The 26,288-nt window shown below is 42.9% G+C and overlaps 1 protein-coding gene across 8 annotated transcripts in view; it reads left to right on the forward strand.

Moving 5' to 3' along the window:
* man1a1 (mannosidase, alpha, class 1A, member 1) overlaps window positions 1-26,288 on the forward strand; it is a 114,642-nt gene that overhangs the window by 62,094 nt on the left and 26,260 nt on the right. For all 8 annotated transcript variants that reach the window (XR_011077513.1, XR_011077514.1, XR_011077515.1 and 5 more), the window contains exon 5: window positions 24,671-24,765. Coding sequence is in view for 3 of the 8 variants with exons in the window: in XM_068576861.1 (XP_068432962.1) it covers window positions 24,671-24,765 (95 nt within the window). In the remaining 5 variants the exon portion in view is untranslated. The remainder of the gene's footprint in view (window positions 1-24,670; window positions 24,766-26,288) is intronic.

Here is a 26,288-nt window from a genome sequence, read left to right on the forward strand (position 1 = left end):
CTAAACTGTTGTCTGTCGTTTTTTTTTTGTTTTTTTTTTTACTTTTGACCTTAAACTGGTCATGACCCCTTTTTATTTCTTATTTATAAAATGTAGACGTCTGGGGACAGAAATAGAGCTGAAACGCAGTAGTGTATGTAATTCAGTGTATATGAATGTGTGTTCTTTCTGCAAGGTTCATAGTGATCGCGGAAAGATCGCGGCTCCTCTTAATCCTGAGCCTGAACTGAATGTCGGGTGGACACCTGCGGGCAGAATCGCACAAGCACATGCGAGATAACGGACTCACACATGCATGAACATAGAGGCAGCCAAGAGCAACCCTCAGTGACAGACCAGACCGCCTCCTGAGACCGCGATGTCCAATCAGACACCCACCGAGCGTGACACACACGCACAGCCACGGCTCTCCATCTACTCCGTCCCACTTCGCCGTGCCGCCGCTGGATTGAGCCGAAGAACAGGAAAAAAAGAGGATAGGAGGCTGGATGAATATCTTGACATTTAACTGCTTGTTTCGTTCGTTCTCTGTGTATTTATTCTGTGTTCTCTGCAAATGGAGCAAGGCACTTACAGACGGGGTTTTGGTTTGATTTCCGTCGGGACCCGTTATGCTAAAAATACATGCAAGCCAAGCGCAGCGCTGTAGATTACTTTAGACCTAAAAGCATCCACCAAATGGTGGAATCTTGTCTGGCTGTCATAAAGGTTACGTGTTCACAAATATGGACGCTGGGCTTTAATGTATCCCTACACAATGTAGTTCCTCCCCATGTTCATTTTTTTGGTTTTTCTTCTAGAACATCTGATGAACCAATGACTTCAAACTGCACACACCGGTGCATGTTTATAGACGAGTGACCTCGAGAGTGTACGGAGGAGATTGGCTCCAGTCCGCCCATGTTCCTGAAAAGAACTACAAAGGGACTCGGTAGACAGATGGATCTGTGGGAGATTTCCCTCCTTTGCTTCAGTTTTTACCTTGTGAACAATGCAGTTAAAACCCAGGAGGCACCAGATACCCACACTGTCTAAAAATGGGAGCGTAGGAGTGGGAATGTAATTCAAAAGACAGTCAGAAAAAAATGAGCCTAAGGTTTTCCGACGAGGTTTCCCAGCAAGTTGAGAAAGCTCTGACTTCTAGAGGTCGGCGGCTAAGTGCCGGCTCAGTCAGCGAGATGTAGATGCGATTGGACTGTACAGTATATACATGATGATGAATTTATTGTGTGAAAGCAACTGTCTGACATAACGCCCACTTCACGCTGCGCGATTGGCCAGCTGTATGCAAAGATTTTGAACTTCTCTTTTTATTTGTTACACAACTATTTATTTGTGTGAATAACTGTTGAATGTTTTCCAGGAGAGTCTGTCTGAAAATGTGCACTTTCACCCACCGTATCACTCCTTTTGTACGGATCAACTACAGTCTGTTACACATGATGACATTTACATTTGGATGGATTTGATAGCGATGGATGGGTCCATCTATGTGAAGCTATTTAACCAACTTTCTATCAATGCCTGGCTCCGATACAAACGCACTCGCTCACAGTCGAGGCCAAGCTCATCGACACAAAGCCGCCCAGAGTCTAATCCCATCTCGGACCTCTGGCTCCGCAGGTCAGCACAACAACCTGCACTACTGACCACTAAAAGCTTAGCCAGAAACACACAAACAAATACATGCACACACACATGTCACAGCGCGTTGGGCGGAGCCGACGGAAAGCTATCCGCAGGAAATCCCATTCAGTCGGTGAGAAAATTGGCTTTGCTGGAGGGACAAAAAGAGAAAAACAACCGCCCCCATCCCATTGCCCCTCTGGGCCATCTCTGCTGTCCTCCTGCTGTGCCCGAGTAAAGCGCCTTACACACACACACACACACACACACGGCCAAGAAAAGGTTATTTACCAACCGTGGAGAATGAATTTTCTGGATATCTATCTTAATCTCTTTTTAGACTGGTCTAATCTGTTCTGAGGAGAGGGAGCCGGGCTACAGATGGAAGGAGAAGGATTGAGGACAGAGGAGGAAATGGTTGGGTCTGACCAACATGACGCACACAGTCACTCCGTCCTTTACTGCTGAGTAGTTTGTGATGAAACCTAAAAAAAAACACGGTGGAAACTTGGAAACTTTGCTGAAGACAATGTGAAACACTGTAGCGGCAGCAATAACGCTGCATGATGGGAGGTTTCCCTACGTGCCTACCATGTGACGCAATGATATCATTTCATAGAAATGTTTTGTTTGTTGTACGCAACAACACCAACAATATATATATATATATATATATATATATATATATAAATATATAAATATATATATATATATATATATATATATATATATATATATATATATATATATATATATATACACCTTTAATTCAATTAATAGACAGCAATTTGATCACTGTTAAATGCACTGAACTGTGACATCAAAATATTCTACAAATATGATTTAAAAATTACAAAAATGACATTGAATGAACAGTATTATTCTTCTTCTTTCAGAGTAAACATGTCAGAATATGGTGAAATACGCCCTTATGTTATCTGACTGTAGGGCTCAATATAATCTCTTCAAATTGCTGGTGTGGTCTGAAAAGTAAAAGAAGAAAATAACATACTAAATGTTTCACGATGTGCGGGAGGAGAGAGTGAAAAATCCTCAACTTTGAAGTGAGAAGTGTCCAGAAATCAATAAATAATTTCGGCAACACCCACCTAACGTTATATACCTATGCCAGAAATGAAATCCATTTAAATAGTTTGGATTGAAATGATGAACAACAAAAATTCATCAGGCTTAATTTAAGGAGTACAAGGTCTTAATTATTATTATTATCATTGAAAAAAACAAAGGCCGGTGTTTGTAGTGTCCCCACAACAGTACAAAGCACATATCACAGTAGCTTCAAAGAGTAAATCCCATCTAAAATAGAGCTCTGTACTCCAGAGCCAGGGGAAAGTCTGTCTGCTGAGGCCGCTATGAACAAGTCAATGTCGAGGTTTATTCTGTGTTGCTGTTGAAACACGACCAAAATAATATGAATAAAAGAAAAATAGATGCCGTCAAAGCAAGAGACAGTCAGGGAGTTTGTGTGGAAACTGAATATGCAATACATACCACGTTGTAAAAGCTACTCTAAATGCAGCAGTGTTATCAAATACCTCCATTATTGTGTGTGTATTATGGTTGTAGAAGGTTTAATTAATTGTTGTGTGTCATAAGTCACACACTTGCAGACATACGTGACAGGTAGAATGGACACGCAGTGCTTTGACGCTGTGCACTCGCAACACTGCCACAAAGTTGTTTTTCCTTCTGAGGCTGACCGACCAAAACTACTTTTAGATAAGAAACTCTGCTCAGTGGATCAGTAGACGGAGATGGAACACACACACACACGCACACACACACACACACACACACACACACACACACACACACACACACACACACACACACACACACACACACACACACACACACACACAGGTTTGATATTGAAAGGTCATGCAGGGATTACATTGATTGGATCACTGATCACACAAGGCCATAAAAGGGGACAGCAATTAAATGGAGCGAGAGCCATTTTACTGCATGTGAACGTGTGTGTGTTTAAATATGTCACACTCGCACTGTTCTGCTGTTTTCTTTTATTATTTTGTGATACGGCTGGATTAAGATAATGGCCGCCCGTCTGCATCGCACTCACACGACAGTTAACACCGACGCCGCCGTACCGACCGGCGCTGTGGAAGCGCAGCGCCCGCCCTGTGGCTCACGCTCCCCGAGTCTGTTTGTGCTGTTAGCACCGTCAGCTACTAGCCACCGGCTCAGCCGCCGCCATGTTGAGAGCCGTGTGGAGGCAATAGATATGCTCTGAAATCCGTGTAAAATGGCACAAACGATTAAACACAAATAAGCAAGACATAAGTAATAAAACACGATAAACCCTGACCCTGAAGGCACCTTGGAATTAGCTTAAATTCTTTATCTCAAACGCACACTTCCGTGCGCTAACTGACTACTCGTTTATACTCTCAAACACACACACACACACACACACACACACACACACACACACACAGCTTCGGACACCACGAACAAATATATTGTACATATTGTACAAATATATATATACATATACACACGCACATTTCCAGATGGTATTCGATCATTGTAATTATATTTCCTGATTGTAGTGAGGATTGTTCATTCATTGTAACACTTAACCTGATCCTCATCTATTACTGCTTTACAGGTTATTTATGATCCTCCCCACTTTGTGGAGCAGTTGTTTCCCAATGTTTGCTCTCCAAACATCTTAAAATTGCGCATATTTACATCAGCGAGATCCAGTCTGTACACAGCCCCCATGCTAGCAGAGTGATAACTGACACATTTGTGTCTTTGGGAAGGATGAAGTCTTGAGGATTACGATGCTAGCGCTGTCTATTCATATCTTCTGGCACAGCTTTTGAATCGGGGTGAATCGGTAGTTGACCTTTTTTTTAAAGAAGAAAAGAAGAAGAAGAAAAAAAGAAAAGGGGAAAAAAATCCAATGTTTTTTTTGTTGAGGTGTTTCTTTTGTTATACGTGAATGAAATGAATCAGAGTTCAGGGCTGGGTGAGCAGCGTCATATGACTTCCTCTTGCTTTTACACAGCCCATTAACAATTCATTCCTGATTTTCTTCTTCAGTCTCTTTGTGCGTAGTTGGAGAGCTTAGAGTGGATACAGTATGTTCTCTCTGAAATATGCTGGCTTTGACAGCTTTGTGTCTATAATTGTATTTATGAAGATGTAATTTATTCAGTTCCGGTTACAACTATATGCGTCTTTAATATCTATGGCTTTTCAAACAGATACCTTGAATAGTCTCCCACAAGGGTTTTCAGTTCAGTTTGTACTGAGTGGTGTCAAATGATCAACGCAAAGTTACATTTTAGTCAGGCTATACCTACAAAACTAACCGTCAACCAGTAATGTAGTTTTTTATTTCGATAGAATTTGGCTAGTTGCGCCTAGTCTCATTGGCCATGTCAGTGCCCATAGGCTACGGCCTCTGTTCATGATGTAATGGGATTAGCCTACTGAGCAGACCGTGCCTGTGATAATCCACATTGTGTTATACATGCAATCACACACACACACACACACACACACACACACACACACACACACACACACACACACACACACACACACACACACACACACAGCTTTCAATCCTGGCTATCTGTGTGGATCATGTATGGTATTCCCTTTAGCACCAGTCAGTTGCATTGTCCCTGCAGTCCGTAATTGGTACACACTCCTTAACTACATTCTGTCTCAAAGACACGCACAGCCAGAAACACACCACCTCTCACCGCAGTGGACTGCTTGACAGGGAGAAAATTGGTTTGGTCAACAGGGTCACACATGGGCTGAGCCCTGCTTCTTTCCCGTTGCTTACCAAAGCCTTTATAGTGTGTGTGTGCGTGCGTGTGTGTGTGTGTTTTGTACCCTCCTAAGTAGCTGCTATACACACACTCGGTCAGAAGGGGAACCAAGCCGTTCCTCCCGCCGTGCTTTGACAGACTGTGTAATTGCCACAGCACACTCTGCTTTATTTTCCCCTCTCTCCCCTTTTGTCATGTATCTTTAAACACACACACACACACACACACACACACACACACACACACACAGAGGGCAGGAGTCCATATTGGTACATATAAGTCATGCTGTGTAACATTTGAATCACAAACAACAGCAGAGGGTCAGGAGCGGGGCTGTGTTCAGGGCCACCAAATGAGAGGATTTGTTCATGAGTCCAGCACAAGGCTCCTCCAGGATCTTCTTCTTTCGGGCTGCAATAGAATACTGAGTCCTAAAACACATAAATGAGTCTGTGTTTTTTGCACTTCTGGTTGGCTCGTCTGAAACGGGGCTTTGGTAAATAAGGTCTGTGGCAAACAGGAAATTCTCATGTTTTATTCGACCCCTCGTCTGAATTCAGAAGCATTGACGTGTCTGGAGAAAGGCGGTTGCTAACAAGTGGCTGAACAAACACAAGTCCGTTTCTACTGCCTTTTGTGTGTTTATTCTTTTCCGATCGCCACTGTGGTGCAGTACGTCTAACTGACTGACAAATCAGTCTTTAAGATCATGTTTTAAAGATTATCCTGCTGAACAAAACATGTCAGTATCATAAACTTGTGTTTGCCATAAAGCTTTTTTTTTTTTTTTTTTTGCATGAATCCAATGGAAACATTATATTTGGCTTTTTTTGTCGAGTGAACCAGAGTGACGCTAACTTCCGGGGTTGGCTTACAAAAATACATCATCCATGCCGCACTCAAACAGTGTGAGTTCATCATATCCACATCTGTATCTGAACATCTTTCCTTGAGCGGAAGAATAGCATAAATGCTCAACGAGGCTAACTTGCTCGTGGATTGAAGCTGGAAGCCCGAAGAGGAGCAGCTGTACGACCATAACTCACCTCGTATTAACAATTTAACATTTGGCATTTAGTTGTCCCATAAGGAAGAAGCAACGGGTGACATGTGACCGTCATCTATCACCAGAAGGAAGTGTAAATGTCCCCTCCGCCCTGACAATTGGTCCCTCAGGACAGAAACTGTCGTTCCAACAGCAGTAAAGTAAGAGGAAGATTATGTTTTAGAGGCCTTGCATCTCTTTGTTTTATTTTGAACATTGATTACGACTCGTGGTGCTCGATACTGAGATCAGATATCGTGCCGATACTCAAAAAGCTGGGTATCGGTGACAATGAGGCCGGTCCATTCAATTCAATGGTCATAGACATTAAACATTATATACGGAGTTGCTATTGTATTTCCTGTTCTTTCTTCTTCTTTTTTACAAAATCACTGTTAAACAATTGTATTATTTGATTGATAAATAACGATTCAGTAAATATATATATATATATATATATATATATATATATATATATATATATATATATATATATTCAATGTGTTTCTTCAATGTGAGGTAAAGCAACATTGAAATCAAGTCTGTTGTTACCGTCCACATAAAATAACAATCCCAATCATTTCCACAGAAGAATGCAGCTTAATAATTAAACTCTGGTTTCTCCGTACCGCCGAATACCCAAAGCCCAGGTATCATTTATTCACTGAGTTTGGTGGATGATTCATTTAGCTTTTGTGTGTGTGACTGAATCGACTTGAGACTGATAAAGCCAACTGTAGAGCCACAGGACAGAAAAAGGTGGTGGTGGGGGAACAATTTAAATGTTTTAATATCTGAAATACTATCAGAGTGCCCCAGTCCTTCTAAAAGCAGCACAGGATATCTTTCAACTACAGAATAAGACGTGTGCAGTGAAGGATTAAAGAGTTTCAGAGCTCAAGGAAAAAGCGGCTTTAGGCTGGAACAAAACAAAAAAGCTGCCATGTTAGTTTTTGCCATCTTCTTATCTTCCCATTGTAGTTGTGAGTTGTGTGTAGATTTGTGAAGAAACACATGAAAAATGTCTTTCACAGAAATCCTGTTCCAGCATCGATGCTGCAGCAGGTGAAGAAGCAGCAGCGTGGTGTGAAAATGATGCCCACTGCTTTAGCACAGCATTTGCACTCTGAAGATAAACGTAGCTGCAGTATTTTTATCCCGACGATGCAACACTCGGGACAAGTGGCGGTGAGCAAGACCACTTCCTGTTTCACACCAGCAGTCTGTGTTTACGTTCCTGTGATTTATTCATGACCTTTGTCTTTTACCCTCGGCAGGGCCCTCAAAGGGACACCGCGCTGTTTTCTTGAATTCATTTTTCTGAGACAAATGCATTACAGACATTTGTGAAAGTCATGGAATATTCTTTTTTTGGGGTATCTCGGGACCCCGTGTGTGGTATTATCAAACCATCTGTGTATACATATACGTACAGGGGGTGTGTTGATCGGCAGCGGGTTATTGTTCGAAACACTGAAATGTCCCCGGAGTTCACATCTGGCTTTGTTTCTTCTTCCTGTCAGCTGGCCTGAAGGGAGTCAGGCTGCTTCAGAGACCTCGCTCTCATTGGACCATATCGCCCCCTGCAAGGGAGATAAGGCAAATAAGCTATTTGCCTTGTTAATATACTCTCTCTCACACACTCACACACACACACACACACACACACACACACACACATCCCTGAGTGACAGAACAAGAACAAGAGTCTCTCCCTTTGCTCTCACATTTGAGTCACCGCGCTGGTATCTAATCGTAGATTAGCAGTTGACTCTGGCATGCCTTTTGTTCGTCTTTCTCTCCGCTCATATCTCGAACTTGTTCGCCTGTCATTCATCTTCGTCTTTTTTTTTATTTTTTGTCTTATTTTACATTTGTGTATCTCATTTTCTAATCCTGTCATTTCTCCTTCTGTGCGTGCGCGATGAATACTTGTTTCATTTTGTCCTTAAAATGAAAAGGTGTTTCTTTTTTTTTTTGTTTACCTCTGACAAAACGGATTAGATTAGCTGCAGACGGCATGTATTGTCGAATGAATCATTACTGCATCAGAGGTGGCTGTGGCTTAGTGAGTTTGCAAATAAGAAGGTGGCTCCAGTGGGGCCCTGATTCCCACTGAATGCCTATTTTGAAAACCAATGCCGGTAACAAACGGGTTTGCCGGTGCACTCAACGCAGCCCCGTGTTGTAAGTCTGCCTCGAGGCTTTTGCACAAAAAAGTTCCGGCAAATGCTTTGATTAAAAAGCTATCGACCCAAACGGCTTCCCTTTTTCCCTGCTGCACCGGCTGTGAAATACCAAGTATGTAATGTCGGCGTGGCGCACTCTTTCAGGACTTTTTTAAATTGCAGCTCCAGCTTGCGTGCCGTAAATGTGGCATTCAAATGTAGCTGTCCTTTGCTCTGCTCAGCAGCACGAAAAGACCAAGAGTTTCCTTGGGCGAGGCTGGAGGGCTGCAGCCTCGCCCATTAGGCTGCATCTCTGAGTAGAAGTGAGGACAGCAAGCTGATGAAGCTTTAAAGGATGGATCTGGTGGTCTTATTGTGCCCAATCCCACAGAGAGACTAAAACCAACTATTGATCCTGAGAACAAAGTTCTGTTTGACTTTATTCTGGTATGCCGTGGTATTACTAAAACCATATTAATGAGCCACGGCTCCCTCATTACCATAAAATGTGGCCCTGCAAACGCTAATTAGTGCTCCACATGTGTATTAACCTCTACTGCAAACAGTCCCCAACTTGAAAGAGGAATGTCTTCATTAGGAAAGACTGGGTTTAAAGGTTCAGACTCGCAGACAGGGTGGGGAAAGTGTCATCAGACGAGCTAATGCTAAGTACTTTTTGGGGCTCTTCTCATTGATTTTGTGCCTCCTCCGTCTCTTTGCCCCTCGAGCCCAGCGGCTTGAGACCCAGAAATCGATCTCGGCGTTTCAGCCTAGAATTCAGGAGGTCTCAGCGAGGATACACCGGTGTATTCACTGCGTAAGCCCGTGAGACACCGGATGGAGCCGTGGCCCCACGCGTCGTATTGAACTGACGCTTGCTTTGAAATGACTGCGCCGAGGCAAAGGTGTCTCCGTTTTGTAAAAAAAATGCCTGTTGCCGCGACTCCTCTTCCCTCCTCGCTTCCTCCGCTCGCATCCCCTTTCATATGGATTCAGCAGTGCACGTCCCTCTCTGACCTCGGTCGCCGCTCCAGACGCAGAGCTCTTCGGGTCGGGCCCGACCGTGTCCGTTATGTCTCATTTGTGCTGGCAGACAAAAAGAATCCAAATCCGGTTGGGTGAAAGTGCAGCGTGCCCCGCGGCTCTCCTCAATATTAATGCCCAGAGCCGGCTCCGTGGCCTCACCAAGCAACTCACTGCTCTGTGGGACTTACCGTCCGATTACATCAGCTATCAGCCAGGATTTGTTATCAGACCGGTGTGTGTGTGTGTGTGTGTAGATATATTTTGTATGTATACATATCGTGTATACATATCGGGCTGGGCAAAGTTTAACAAATGTAACTGATTAATTGCATGATTAACTGTGATTAATCGCAAAAAAAACTAGTGTATTGCACGATTTAACAATATAACAGGCACTCTGGAGCAACACATACATAGTATATAGATCAGTTTTCTTTTTTTATGAACAGGTACCAGAAGAAACATTTGTCTTTTATCAGTCTGTTCAGTGGTAAGGGTCCCTGTTAGGGACCAGCTACTGTCCATGGTCAGTTTGTCTTAAATATGTGTGTAAAGACCAGCAATTAGTTAACTTCATACAAAAGCATCAAATAATTCAAATAATTATCCTGCGTTATTGAGTTGCTGCGTTAACCCTAGCCAGCCCTAGTGTGTGTGTGTGTGTGTGTGTGTGTGTGTGTGTGTGTGTGTGTGTGTCTACGTCTGTGCATCTAGAGTCCCTTCTGATGTCTTTTTCATGCTCGACTTTTGGATAAGGGCTGGCACTGCAGGCCTCTCTTTCTAACATGTCCAACCTGGCTTTGAAAGAGAAGGAAAAGTGTGTGTGTGTGTCTCAGTATGTGTGTTTGTTTCGCAGTCTTGCTGTGGAGATCTGAGAGTTTTTTTCTGTTTTTTCCCTTCCTGCAGACGGCACTTTGACAGGTAGCTTTGTTTAACACTTGTGCTGCACGCCGCCTTAAAGGTCTTTGTTCTCCACTCTGCTTGTCTGTCTGACTGCCTAACAGCGCCTCTGTTTTTTTTTTACAGAACAATACTTCTTTGTCTTTTTTCTCTTATTTATTTATTTATTTTGACCAAACTTAGCTGTTTCATTGTCTCTCTGCCATCCTGTCTGTTGTGGGATTTATGTATTCACTTGAAAACGTGAACGCACCTTTACATTCTCACTGACTGAGGATGCTAACCTGTAACAAGTTGTCTTGACCTGGTTCACGCTCGGCGCGCTCATCGACTATGCTTTTATTGGTAGCAGATAGCGGTCAGATATGATATAAAACCACTTTACCCACCTGCTCAGCACCGAGCAACAGAGAAACAAAGCTCCCGAAGAGCCGGGCAACGTAGTGGAACATTTAGCTGCTAAATACACAGATAACTCCTCCTGGAGGTGGCGGAGACCAAAACCGAGCCGAAACCAGAGCGAAGACTGGTCTTAAATTCAGGAAAGCTCTCCCCACCACTCCGTTTCTGGTTTTAATCTAAATTTAAGGCACTTGCAATCAACTGTATTATTGTTATTTAACTTTTCCTCCATCTGCTGGATGTCCAAATAGGCAGCTAATGTTAACAAGTTCTCCATATTAACTTTATGTGGTGATAATGTTGTAATAATGTGGTAAAGGCTCATTCTGCGGCCTCTAAGTGACCTGGAAAGTTAACAAATATACAGCTTTACTTCGAGGATTGTTTTCCTCAAACCTAGTTTATTCACATGATATAACACGCTGTTCCGAGTGAAAGCCTGTATCCTCTTCTTACACGTAAAGATATATTTGTTTTCTCATGAACAATATTCACAAGTATTTGAATGGGTTGCTGGGTTTTTCATTCTTTGTACCTGAAGTAATAATGGACTGATACCGGAGAGATGGTTCTGAAAGAGATTTCACAAAAAGCAGGTGTACCGGATTCACTTACAAAGAAAAATAAAATAAAATGTACATTTACTTACAGTAGTATTCAGAACGTGCCACTTTGCTTTTATGTTGCTTCATAGAGGGTTTTGTCGTGCTTTTCACTCGCATGTTGGTACCTCGCCAGTCCCATCAGTCAGTTGAAGTAACAATTAAGTTTTATAGTTGTGACAAAATCTCTTTATTGCGCACACACTGACGATATCCTTTTTGGCTTGACATGCTTGTGTTGACAATTGAAAGTAAATTCCTCAGAGCTGTTGTGTTTTCAAAACAGCCCGAAGGCAGAGACATTAAATTCTTTAAGCCATATTGATTTTGTTGCCTTTCGTCTAAATTTACCAGCCGTCTGCGTCCAAACAAAAACCGTTCTCTGTAGACTCAATCTGTCACTTGTAAATTCTTCCTCTGTAAAAGCCGCTTGTGTTTTTTGTTGGCACATGTTTTGAAGATACAAAAAGGCAAAAACTCACCGAGTGATAACTTCCTTCCAGCAGACACCACTCATGGACTTTTTATTTTGTAAACTGTTTTAGTAGATTTCCATGGGATAATAGTAAACACACAACACACACAGGAACCTTTTTATTTTAAATGGGTTAGAAGAGCCATTGTCGAGATGACCCACACGTCCACCTTCATCAAACTGTCTACTTTTATCAAACAACTTGAGGCGTTTACAGGTTCTATGCAATTATTGTGTCTTTCACACATATTCACAACAATATTATGAGGCAAAGAGGAAATGTGAATCTTTTTTCCTAGAACAAATTGGATTTATCTGAGCGTTTGCAAAGGCATCCAAGCGTCGCTGTGGTGCACGACACGGAGGCACCGTAGTTGGAACAAGACGCGTTTCTTTTTTGGGGCCATTTCTGTGGTTTATTCGTCATGCCCCCGGTTTGTAAAGGCCTTTTAGACTTGAGAGCTTCATTTTTTATCATAGACCTTTAACAAGAAGGCCTCATCTACAGACCTTTTGCAGTGACTGACATTTACCAGACTCTCTGACATTTAGACCCAAAATCGTCCATTTTTTAAAGTTGGGATTCATTCCCCTTTTTGAAAATGAAGTCTTTTACTGATTTGTCATGAAACTGATTAAACGCGTGTCAACCCATGTTACCTAACCTCTTCTGGCAGCTCTTCTCAACCTGCCTCCGGCGTGTGTAACGCACCAAATAAGATGCGGAGGGTGGAGGGGCGGCGGGTGAGGGAGGGGGGGCTGTGACGCAGATTTGGGTCTGTTTTAGCTTTGCCACGTGGGGGGGAGTCAGATCTGGTCTTTGGCCTTGTTGAACTATTTAAGTGAATATTTGACATTCAGATGAAAGCCTTCCACCTCAGGATTGTTCTCTGTCAACACGGACTCTCCACTGGGACACTTGAATGGCACTTCACCCCCTCCCTCCATCGTACGCTCATTCACTCTGATTCTCCGACGTTGTTCTCATTCCCATTGTTTCAGGACGTATGTTCCCTTGAAATATTCACTATTGTAAGCATCAGTTCATTGACTGTGGGCTATCTTTGTGGCGCTAACCTTCCTGATAACGCCCAGTGTGACGGCTGAAGTGTCTTCTCTTTGAGTTGCGCGAAACTGAAGCGTTTCAGTGAACTGATGAGCAACATCGTTCCTAACTATGTAATCTGAATGCTTTCATTCTGGAGGTTCCCGTCATCGACCGATCATCAAACCGTTTCGAGGAGGTTAAGTGAGGAGTACTGAGCAGGAAAACCTTTCATTATTTCAGCTTTCTTTAATCCCGAATGTGTCGGGCCGCATTTCGTTTTTGTCTGATAATTAGGTTTCCACGGCAACTGCTTCCAAGCCCGTGAGTTCAGCTCCTCTGGCTCCTGACCGCTCACACTCATCACCAGCGAGCTTAGCCGCGCATCCATTTTCCTTGCCCTGTGGAGGAGTTTCAGGTGATGTTTCGAATGCTCCCGTGTCTCCGTCCAGAAGAAATGTCTTCATCACGGAGAAAACATTTTTTTTCTCCCCCATACGCAAATTTACACCGCAATCCTCCTCTCGAGCTGCTGTCGGCGCACACACGTGTGGTTTTCTGTTTTGTCAGCCTTTTTTTTCCTCTCCAATTTTTTTCCCACACACGCACACAGATCGAATCAATGCGGGCCGGGAAGCACAAAAATCCAATCACGAGTGGCCACACGAGATGCATTTGAGATGCATCTAAATGTCAGGTGTGCAACTGCAATCTGTCTCAGCTGGATCGAGACACAATCTGGATATGAGCTATTCGCTCTGAACAGATTCCCACTCTCCCACCCGACCGAACGCCTAATTGCACACTCGCGCTGCGAGTCAGTTCTGAAACTGTGGCGCTGCAGGAGAACGTGCGAGGTCCCGTGGCTTTGCCTCCCATTTAGAAACGCGTTGAGGTTCAGACGTCCAACTGCTACGGTAGTTTTCTAAAGGATACGATGAGCTGATGCTCAGGTGTAATGTGTATCCCGACAAAATGGTCTAGTCGAGCTCTAGTTGAGCATTCAACTTTGCTCTCTGCTTGTTGCCCAAGTTGCAGTTTTCATACCCCGGCCCATCTACACGTGCACTTCTCCCCGTATAACTTTCCGACCGAGACGGCAATTTTTGATGTAAATTCGCTTTGCCCGGCCTTCTTCATCTCCATAGCGCCGCCGTCAAAAGAGCTGACTGTCAAAAGTGTGCCGAGTCAGCGCCGACCGGAGAGGCGAGGAAATGATATCGGGAGTTGATGCCTCTCGTTGCGTGTGCACGCACATGCGTGCGTATTGATATGCAAAAGCAAAAAGCGAGGCACGGATTGCTAATATCGAGATGAAGGTTAAAGCCAAAGCGGGGTTTTTTTTGGGGGGCGTTTCTTAGAGAGCGTTTTCTTCTTCACTCGGCCAAACATCTGTCAAACTGAGGAAATGCTTCCAACATAAACCCCAAAGGAGATTTGGAGGTTCTGACATTCCTGTCATCACAGTCACCTTATCGCTGTTTGACTGATATTTCGACGGGAATACATTTCCCTGCCCTGGTAGAATCACAAAGCTGCACTTTGTGATTGTGTTGGATTGCACTCATTAACCCAAAACTAATACAAATAAAATAATGAGACGACTTATGGCTGTCAGCTCTATTGGGGCGTGTCCGTATCTAAAACCAGAGAGCTGTATACAGTTTGTCTTCACACCTTCACAGGTCAACAGGAGCGCTTTAAATAAATATAATGCGTGGGTTCATTTAATTATCTTTTTTTTTGTCATGTTTTAGGTCAATTTTAGGTTTGATGCATCAATTGTAGTAATTGTAGTTCCTGTATAGGGACCGGAGACACCTCACACCATCACAGGAGGTCTTTTGTGTGTGTCTCTCTCTCTATCTCTCTCTCTCTCTCCCTGTCCTCCTCCCTCTTCATCCAGTCTCATTAGCAATCAAACGGCTTCACCTGCAGCAGTCTCTGGTAGTTGAGGTGGTGTCAGGGTTTAATTATTTTGGACGGTAAAATGTATCCTTGGGAGGCCTTTTAAAACCGCTGAGAGGTACCCAGGAAGAACGAAACGCATTCGGCTGTTCTGTCCAACCCCTCAGAATAAACTACTGAGAGGTTGGCCAAATGCTGAGGTTCGCATCGTTTCCATATTCTTTCAAAGTATGTGGCTTCCATGTAAAGCCGTCCGTTACCTTGGAAATGTTTTGATATTCCATGTCACGCCTTACATTTGCATAGCTGCGTAGCTTTCTCCTGCTGTAAGTGGCAGTATGAATCATTTCTGCTGGACAAATTATGTAAAGACGACTCTATTGTAAGTTATATGATGCACCTTGTTCTGCATTTTGTGCCGGTTTTCTCACATTTACATATCAGACAACATATAAATCAGCATTCATACATACAGGCCTCGGCTGTGTTCAACAGTCTCTCCTTTCTTCTAATTGTCTTTCCTCTTCCCTGTTTTCCTCTCCTCCTCTCTATCTTGTTCATCCCTTGCTTGCCTGTGCCTCCCTTCCTCTTACTTTTTGTCTTCTCTTTTCCTCTCCTGTCTCTCCGTTCCTTTACTCGTCCCTCTTTTCCCCTCTTCCTTTTCCTTTCCTCTATTTTCTCGTTTTCTTTCCTTTGCTCTTTTCCTTACCTTTTCTGCCTCCTTATTTCCTCTCCTCTCTTGCCATATGCTCTGCTTTAATCATTGCTAATTTGTCTCCTCAAGACCAAGGATTGATTGATTCTCAGTGTTCTGCCACCCGTCATCCTTTGTTTCCCCTCCCTGAAGCAAATGATCAAACCTAAGACGCATGAGAGAGACAGTGAGGGAACGACTTTGACAGTGCAGAGGAGGAAAAGAGCAACCATTCAAACAACACCAAGCTTATGGTGTGTGTGTGTGTGTGTGTGTGTGTGTGTGTGTGTGCCTGCAAACAGTCGGCCTTATTCAGCCATTACCGAGATGTCGTACACTGGCTCACTCTTTCCACATTTTGTCTGCACTCATCTTTCAGTTCTTCCTGTACAGACTTGTTCATTCAGTAAGTGAAATACAACACTTCTGGACTACATTTTTGTATGCAACTTGAAATTGAACATAATGAAACTGCAGCTCAGACGTTCGCATGTCTTTCAATAACGTCATGGACACTTAACCCCTAATTGCTCCCCCGTTACTGTGTCTACAGTGTATGGAACAAAAAATGCAAGGTGCTTTGGATAAAAGCGTCCGCTTAATGTAATGAAATACATGATGAAATTTGCACTTGAAATAAACATAATTAATGCGTGGCTGTGGCTCATGGTATTTGTCAGTTAGCCGTGGGTGTTTGAGTTTGTGCTTGAGAGGGTCGATAAGAGACCAATTGTAGATCTCGTTGTCTGTGAAGGTACAAAACGCCAAACTAGTGCAGTTGTTTAGTCAGTCCACCGTTCATCATGACCATAATGAACACATTGCTTGTCCCGACTGACTATAACATAATGTGTGCCTCTGCATTTATCTCACCAGGGAGTGAAAATGAAAGCAAACTGTATAAGTAATGAGTTTGAATCAGTTACAGTCCTATCCCCCTGCAAAGTTACCCATGGTGCCCCTTGATGCTCAGTTTAGAGGAAAAGCACCGTTATTAATGTGATCTCTGTTCCTGGAAGCATCTTTGGATACTTTTCTTGAAGCATCCTTGAGTGCATATTTTTCTGAGTGCGCAAAAGATAGTATTTGGCCTCATAAATGAGGTTATGATGCCAAAATATTAACCTGTAGCTCATGCCTGGTAGTTAGTTGTGGTGCTAGCAGCCCATGTTGTATGGTACTGGAAAACTTAAAAGGGGGCATTCAAGAAGCAGATCGGTATGCATGAGTCTTTATTGACAAAAATATTGATGAGAGGCAAGAATGAACCCTGGGAAATTCAACAAAAATATAATCTGAAAGGTGAAGAAGAAAAAATAGCAGTTGGGCATGTGTATATAAATATAACTGGGTAGGGATCTTATAAATAGATGTGTGCGCCATTAAAGGAAGTGGCGAGAAAAGACAAGTTTCATAGAGGGGTGAAGACAAGTGAGAGATGAAGGGCAAGAGCGTGAAAGAAGAAGAAGAAGAGGAGTAGGAAAGAGTTACAGGAGGCCCCCCGAAGTGACAGAGCAAGGGGTGGGGGGGCAGGCAATGAAACGAGGAGTGAAGGACAGCTTGTTCAGGGTCGAGGAGGTGTCGGCATGCGGGGCTCGCTCCATCCCCACAGACGGGGCTGTATTCTGGGCCGCGTGTCCCACACGGCCTGCTGGGTCATTCATCTTAGTTAGGGAGCTGTCCAGGCGACTCTCTGCAGACTGCATCACATAATCAAACACATACAACACACACACACACACACACACACACACACACACACACACACACGCTGCCAACATTTATGGTCGGACAGCCGGACCTGGAAACTTGATTGGGTGAACAAAAACACACACACTCAAAAAAACCTACCTATTCCCTCATAGTTAAAATGTTAATACCCTTGTAGGGACCTTCCACTTCCATCCCCTCACTCAGAACAGGCCCTAAACCAAATTATATCCACGACTTTCACCCTAATATAAGCCTTAATTCATGTAATGTGTCTTCGTTGGGGCCAATACATACACTTGTACCGACACCTGTCGTCTGTGCTCAGTAGCATAATGAAAGTGGAGCAGTTGGAGAGCAGGGTTACACCTGTAGGTTACTCTCCACTTAAACATTAATGCTCAAAATAAGAATGAACTTAAACAGTAGCTTTTTTTTTATTTTTTACTGTAGCTCCTAGGGTTGAGTTTCACCTCTTAACACATCCTAAAATCTCACATTGTTCACAGCGTCTGACTTATGTCTGACTGTTTGACCATTACTGGGTATTTCCCCAAAAATGATCTGAGCTGCAAAAGTGTTTAATGTGAAATAATATAGATTGAGGTTCTAAGAAAATATGTGTTTTACTTTAAAAAATATATTGTTTCCTTTTTCTAAACATTGCTTTTGTACTTCTGTAGGATATACAGTAGATACATTTACTCTCGTTCAGTCTTTCTGTGACCGTTAATTGTTTTTCTTTTTCTGAAATTTAAATCCGTTCATACAGGAAAGACAGAACCGAAGTGTCAGTCAATACGTGTGTTGTGTTAAACGCCTCATTGACGGTTGACCGCATTGTTGACAGTGGTGAGAAGAACCGATCTACACGCTGTGGAAATACACCATTCATGTGTGCAAATAGCTGTATGCTTATCTGATGCACTTGCTCTCCCTCAACCATCCTCCCTTATACTTCATTTAGTGACACACAGCTAATGTCCCACATTGTCTGGACCCCAGAGACTGGTCTTCAGGGTGAACCCCTCTCACCCCAAAGATTACATTCATATTTGTTCTGTGTGATGCGTTGAGGTTTCAAACACAGGTGATTAGTCTCGAAACCGATATTTGACCCCTGAGCCACTAAAATCTGATCGTTGACTCTTATGTTCCTCGTTCTGGAAATATCTTTAACCACGACCGGACTTTCTAACCCTGAATCCAGAGTTTACCCCTAAACTAAAAATAGTATCTTGTAAATGTAAGAAAACATAGGCTGAAATGTCTCCAATTAATGCAAACACTGTAATTACACACACACACACACACACACACACACACACACACACACACACACACACACACACACGAAAACAAGTTGCATGTGTGTAACTGAATTGTAAATAGACTCATCTGTTGTTTTTTATGTCTGTTTCCTCTCTCTTTTCCTCATGGTCTCTGTATCTCTCTAAAACACACTTCTTCTCACTCTGTGGATTAAGTCAGCTTGTGGAGGGCAAACACAACGGCCAAACCTTCAAGGAGAGGGAGGGCAAAGCAAATATTCTCCCTCTCGTTCTACTTGTTCTTTTCCCCGCTGGTCACAGGAGCTTTAACCCATCCCGGCATGTCCATCTTTGCCTTTGTGATCATTCTCTGACCTGAAACATCTCCATTAGTTCGGCTGTTTCTAAAATAAATAAATGAAGGGTTACTTTTCGTACAGGCCTGGAGGTAATCTGAGCAGTATGCCTCAGTTAAATCAGAAGGCTTTAGACACTCCGGCGCTGCAGACTAACGGCGTCTTAAATCTGACAGGACACAATGAACTTCTTCTTGATGCGTCCTGTAGCCTATTTTTCTAATAATGCGACATTGTGATCGCATAGCAAGCTAATGTTAGCCGTTAGCAGCCGGCAAGTAGCACTGTCCTGTGGAGCTTGCAGCTAACGACAATGTATAGGCGTTTCAAGTATTTCTATTCAGAAGTAAAAAGTATTACGCAACGGGTAAACGGTATCATGATGTGTTCAAACGTAATCTTGGAAAGCTGGACTGTATACAGGAGGGAATGTTTTTACAGTAATACAGAATCGATCTCGGAGAGGAATTTATAACAGCTCAAACTGTTATATATCTATTTTTTACCACGCTATTGAACTGGGTTTTAGAAATTGTGACATTTGACTGGTATTTGTGTCGACTTCTTCATCTCTGGTGTCATCTCATCTATAAACAAGATTGAGCCGACAGAAAGTGACCGTAAATAACAAAATGTCAATGTAATGGGAGAAAGTGATCTGTCATTTGGCAGCAACACGTATCACCTTTAAAGGGTGCCGATCAAAGTGTTCCAGTGAAAGCTTATGTTTTGACCGTTCATTTCCTCATTACTCAGCAGGTAGGATGACAGCACACAAGTCTTCCTGCTTCCACTTCTCTTCATCTGCTCCTTTTATTATGAAACTCCTTTCTTGATCGCAGCATGGCAGATGTACTCGGAGGCCAAAAGTAATAATCATGCACACTTTCTCACTCTGTGGACTTCTCAGCAGCCCACACAGTCAACTGGTGGCTCCACAACAGGGACTTACTTACACAGATAAAAACAGATTTTTGTATACGCACATAAATAAAAACACAACGCTTAGGTAGTTCATTTTCCTGACAGCTATTTTGTCACAAGTGCCCGGGTGTGAAATGTGATTATTAAAATCAGTTTTTACTAATGGCATCAGCCACAAGCTTTGTGTGTGTGTGTGTGTGTTCTCCTCAGTTTCTGTATAATTCAATTGCTCATTAAAGCCTGTTGGCAGTTTGCTTGATGGCCTTGGACATAGGGTGTGTTTAATTTATTCTTCTGTGCGTCCCTGGGACTGTTTCTTATTTTCCCCCTCAGTGTGCTCCTGGCATTATTAAAGGCATTAATCACGGGGATGTGATGCCTTGTTACGACACTGCTCCCACACTACCACAGCGGAGCCTGACACACACACACACACACACACACACACACACACACACACACACACGCACACACACAGTGGGGTAATTTGGTGTCATCACAAATCTTACCTTGAAAACATTATTTCTTGAAAGTCCTTTTGAAATGATATTAGATAGACCAATTGTGTGTGAGTGTGTGTGTGTGTACATAGTTAATATTTGAACTACAATGACCTGTTCAAATTCAAAATGTACAGTCTATGAGCGACAGACTGTGTGTAGTAGTGGCCCTTGTGATCCACCACAGGGCGTTTTTAACATTCACCCCGAACACCTGCCGCTGGCCACCAGCCCGCTGTTTGGCTCCTTTCCTGTGACAAGTGACGGCACGAGAAGTAGTTGACTTGAAGATTGGGTGAAGGAAACGTACAAAGCAAACTCCATGGAGAACATGACTCCTGGCATCTTTTAGTTTGAAACATATGGTCGATTTGACAGTTCTTTTTTTCGGCCATGATGTTAAATTCCACACATTTTCGGTCTTGTATCCTCATTCCACATGAATACCACATTCCTGTTCCCTCTCTTCCTCGTCCAGCTCCCGGTAACCTTTCCCTGCCTCAGTCTTTTGAAGGAAGAGGCTGTCAAGTTGCCATATTGTTTTGACAAGTAGCCTCCCGAGCCGCCCGTCTCTCACACCCTGCTGCGTGGCAGATCCTTTGGGAACTGACCTGCCAGCTTGCTGACACAGTACTATTGTAATGCCTCTGCACCACCTTTGTGTGCCAGTGTGTATATGACAGGTGTTTCTACACCATAGAAAAAGAATAATGGAGGGACGGCAACAAAAGAGAGGGCTGCGTGTGTGCACTCGTAAGGAACGAGGTACAGAGGGAAGTAGTGTTGTTGACTTCACCTAAACCGCTGAACGGGTGCGTTTGTTACGGCTCGCTTTGACTAAATGGAGGAACGTTATCGACTATATTCACGCAGAAAGGTTTGGAATTGGTTATGAGGCTTGCAGCCGCATGGCACTTAAATATTTAAACCGTGTGTATATGTGGAGTGAAAACGGTCCCATGTAATTGAATCACACAATTCAAGGATGAGAAATGGTTGGCGCTCGCTCCCTTTGGGAGATAATGTGCCGTAGTTACGGCAGGCTTTTGAATTAAGGCTGCCTTCTCAGCCGCGTCAGATCAGTGCTGCGTTTGATTTGCAAATACAATCAAGAAAGACTTAAACGTTTCTGGGCTTTTCTTGTTTTTGTGCAAAATAAGCAAACTGCTGAGAAGTTTGTCTTGGTGGATCGAGAAGTCTTTGCCTCATCAGAATGTTTAACTGGATCTAGAAGATGTCCTTCCTTGAACAAGTGAACTTGTTTCCTTTGATAAGCTTCAAAACGGTTATCTTCTCTTATCAGGCTGCTGCGTTCTGTTGTGTTTCTGTGTGATGACAGGTTTGGTCCTTTTTTTATTCCAAAATCATCAAATCATTTCATTTTTTTTTTTTAACTTTGTCCTCTGTGGACTCAATCTGTGCCACAGGAACGTTCCCACTCTGCATCAAGGGTGATGAAGGAAAAGAACTGGCCCTGTACATGTGGACTGCAGTAGTTACAAGAGAAACTAAAACAGACATAACGTCATTCTCGCTTTTGTCAGTGGACAACAGCCTTGGCACCGGTGTCAAAACAGTCCATCACGTCTTTGGCCGAACCCCGTTCTATCGTAACTGCTTGACTAAACTCAGTCCTGGAGCCAAATATGGAAGGACTTCACTTTTACAGCCAACAAAATCGGACACCTAAGAGACACTGTCACCCCACTGCTAAAACTACTACAAAGCTGTCCGGTCAGATACGCGAAAACAAAAGCTTGGGCTAGGACTATGGAGTTATTGTGTTATTCAAGTGGAAACAAATGTGGTTTCCCTTTGCAGCAGAAACAGCCGAGCTCAATGCTACCTTTTATAAAGTGTTTTCCTGGCTGCAGACCAGGCATCAGCCTTTGTCTGAATATATGGTTGCCATTTTTAGTCACCTCTCACAGCAGCTGAATAATGAAAACTGGACATAAAAGCTTCCTATAAGTAGCAATTTTTTTTATCTGATACCTTCCATTAATCTGAAGTTCACAGTTAACCTATCCAACATCAATACCTGCTATATTGTGGGTCCCTCAAGTGATACTTTCAGAGATGACCTCCAATGGATGGATCCCCTCTCACACACAGGTGAAGAGTCTTAGCTGCAACATTTTTCCTGTCTGCTCGTTATTTCTTATATTTTCAACAGTGATTTCCATCTATGGCAACCAAAGGCCAAGACTTGGATGCCAATTCCGCAAAATGGTTTCCAATGACCACCGGGTAACTGTTACGGTCTGACACCATCATTTTAACATCTCAGAATGAAACCAATACCGAGATTAACGCCAGCTGGCAAAAGGTCAAATGGCATTATGAGTACCCCATCAGGCATTACTTGTGTTCTGAATGGTATCTCTCACGACGAAACAGTGACACTTATACAAGAAAAATGCAAATCATATATATGCAAAAAGGTATTCACTTTTATAGGAAATCATCTCCTGTTTTATTCAGGCCCTACATCCAGTGATATGTTCACTTTTGCCTTTGCTTGTGGTTGAGTAATCATGAAGGTATTGAGAACCACACAACCTCTGACACACTGCTGATTCCAGGAGAAATAACTTCACTTCTAGCTTCACTAAAAAAGTCAATTGACGTCAGTGTTGGGATGTGCATGCTCTGCTTTACCAGCTCACATCAAATGTGTGTGAGTCCAGCTCTCTGTGGACTGACAGGGCTCGCTTGTTTTGGAGAAGTTTGTATTTTACTTTAAAGTGCAAGGTTTTGTTTTACTTCTCATCAAGCATCCTAGTTTAAATCATTGTCTTTGTTAGCAGCAGAGATAGAGGTAGAGTTGTATATCCTACTCTGAAGAAGTTTAGGTAATGAAGCTCTTTCTGACGCGTTTACTTTCATTGGTGATTTGGTCCAAAATCCATTTTGTTGGAGCATTTAAAATGGTGTTAAACTGCTGCACAGTGTATGTGTATGTGGCAGAGACGCTTCTTCACCTCCAGACTTTGAACTTCTCATTACCTTGGTATTTTGAGTTTCAAACCCTTTTACTGGAGGGTATCTTAAAAGGTCATCTTTTAGTGCACCTTACCAAAAAACAAACGGGATAAGGAATCTCTGTAATTGTCCTCAAATTACAGACGGGAACCATAAATGCAGCTGCGAGAGACAACAAGGCTTTCAGCGAATGATATTGGCAAAAGATTAAAGGACGACAGGAAGGAGGGAATACAGGGATAAACGAGTGGAATAGAGAGGGGGATCTTAGCGACAGTTTGCCATAAAAGTATTTTACACTTTAATAAAAGGAGAGTATTATATTGGCATTGGAAATCCAGGTTTATGGAGCTCCGAACTTTGACTCTACTTGTGTAGATGTCCTTGTTGAAAGCATTGGTTCATCGGCTGGTGCTGGTGCTTTGGTTCCTCTTAGTAGTTATTTTTCAAACATTTTCAAGGCTAGAAGCAACATTTCATGGGAAAAAAAGTTGCTTCAATTCCCTGATTTTTTGCACTCTGTGCCAGATACATCATTTTTTTATTAAAAGGTCATTTTCGAGATGAATTTGCTTTGTATTTGTCATTTTCTTCAGTTCCAAAATAACTGCAAAATGAATGTAAAAGTGTGTGGGATTGTGGCTGAGCGACACGTAACAAGGACAATAATTATAACTGTCGTTGATAACAATTTAGATTTGTAGCAAGCAGTCAAAAGCAATTATTTGGATAACTGATTCTAACTCATTCTTGTTGTAGTCGGCTTGCTGGTTTCCACTTCTTAAATATGACGATTTAATGTCGTTCCTACATAATGAAATCTTGACTATCTTAGTAATTTTGGGCTGTTGGTTGAAATTTTTTTTAAAGTTGAGTTAATTAAGAAAATAATTGCGTGATGAATCCATAATGAAGACAACTAATACTCATATAGATGGATATACGTATTGTCATATGCAAAGTTAACTCCATACAATAAAAAAAAATTCCCTGGCTCGGTGATGTGGTGTGTCTGCGCGGTCAAAACTCAGCCCAAAGTATCCTGAGTAATAGGTTGGGTCCTGAATGTTGCCGTGTGCTTTACTCTGGGCTTTTCTTTTTCCTTTGTGGGTTGCAGTTTCTTTCTCAGCTGGCTGGTCAAGAGAAGGGGAAGTAAAAGCCTCCTCTAATGACATTCTGTCTTTCTTTCTTTCTCAGGTATATCGGAGGAAGGCGGTGGAGCTGGGTGAAAAGCTGCTGCCAGCCTTCAAAACGCCCACTGGCATCCCCTGGGCTCTGCTTAACCTCAAGAGGTAACACACACACACACACACACACACACACACACACACACACACACACGCTTGCTTGCTCTTTCGCTCGGGTGGTATTTGAGGCGGCAGGTCTGTCTTTATGGTTTGATGCTTTAAAGAGCCGTGTGGTCTCTCTGTGAGCCGGATGAGCACAAGCTCCTCTCTGTTCCCCTCTCACACGGCCGAGCTGAGATGTTTTAGTTTTACATGACAGAGCGGGCTTGTCGGACAGAAGTGGTTTGGTTTTTCATCCAGGACTAAATGCCAGCGGCTGGCTCTGAAACCCAGCTACCACTCAAAAGACAAACCGAAAGTTTCTGAGTACTCTGACAGGGTTATAGGCCACAGCCGGCCTTTTGTTAATGCACTGTGACACGCTGTCAAGGGGCTGCCGCTGGGTTTGACTGCTGCACGCATGCACGCACAGACACACACACACACAGGCAGCAACACACGCAATTTTGCTAATGGAGATATAAAGCCGCTTTGTCCTTTTGTGATGTTGAATAGGATTCAGCCTGATTGATGATATATTTATTGTGGAATTTTGTACTTATAAAGCAGAAAATTTGTCTGAGTGGGTTGTATTTTGAAGGACTTGGATTTTCATCCGGAGTTTGGCATTCAAGTTGAAAAAATGTGAAGCTGCTACTCGTGATGAGAACAGAGGTTTGTAACAATACATTGGAGGACATAACATTAAATCTAGCTGACGCTTTTATCCAAAGCGATTTACATTGTTGCTCTATACATCGTAGACACAGCAACGGGGAACAATTAGGGGTTAAGTGTCTTGCTCAAGGACACAACGACTTGGACTAGCGGAGCCGGGTTCGAACCACCGATCCTCTGGCAAAAAATACAATGCAGGGACGTAAACCCAGGACTACTTGCATTGACCACAATTACATTATCAAAACTTTACTCACCTTCCTTTTTCTTTTTCTTTTTTTATCAAAGTATGTATATAAAATTATGAAAAGGGAACTTAGTAGTAAGTTTTACAGCCAAGAACGGTTGTCATTATTCTTTAAAGAAGTGTTTACCTACATATAATAATCAATCACTTTGTCTATAAATCGTTCAAAGATTAAGCCCTCCTTTCTAAATGCAGAAACCAGAATTTGCATTCTGTGTGACGATAATCTTTTCTTTTTTCATTTTAATTGGCTGAACGAAGCCTTTCTGTGAACTATTCAACGAGCACAGCGTAGCGACACAACACAGGTATCAAAGCGGAAGCACGTAGGTCTGCCGTCCTCCACGTCCTGTCAATCACAGGTGATGAGGAGAGTACGCATCCTTTCTCCCTCCATTTCCCTTTGTATCGGTCTTCCCCCGGAGAGACACGCAGCACTCTGCTGTTTGTCAGACCTTAATTAAAAGGCAGGTTGTCATGGCGATAAACGTGCTGTGACAAATTAATTTTCCTCCTACGGGTGAATGGACTCTGCACCTCCTCTTTCCTCCTCTCTGGAGGGAGAAACACCCCAGGAGTGTGTGTGTTTGTGTGTGTGCATGTA

The sequence above is a fragment of the Clinocottus analis genome, unplaced genomic scaffold, assembly GCF_023055335.1.
Source record: "Clinocottus analis isolate CAN_PGR_092001 unplaced genomic scaffold, fCliAna1.0.p SCAF_15, whole genome shotgun sequence".
Classification (NCBI taxonomy): Eukaryota; Metazoa; Chordata; class Actinopteri; order Perciformes; family Cottidae; genus Clinocottus; species Clinocottus analis.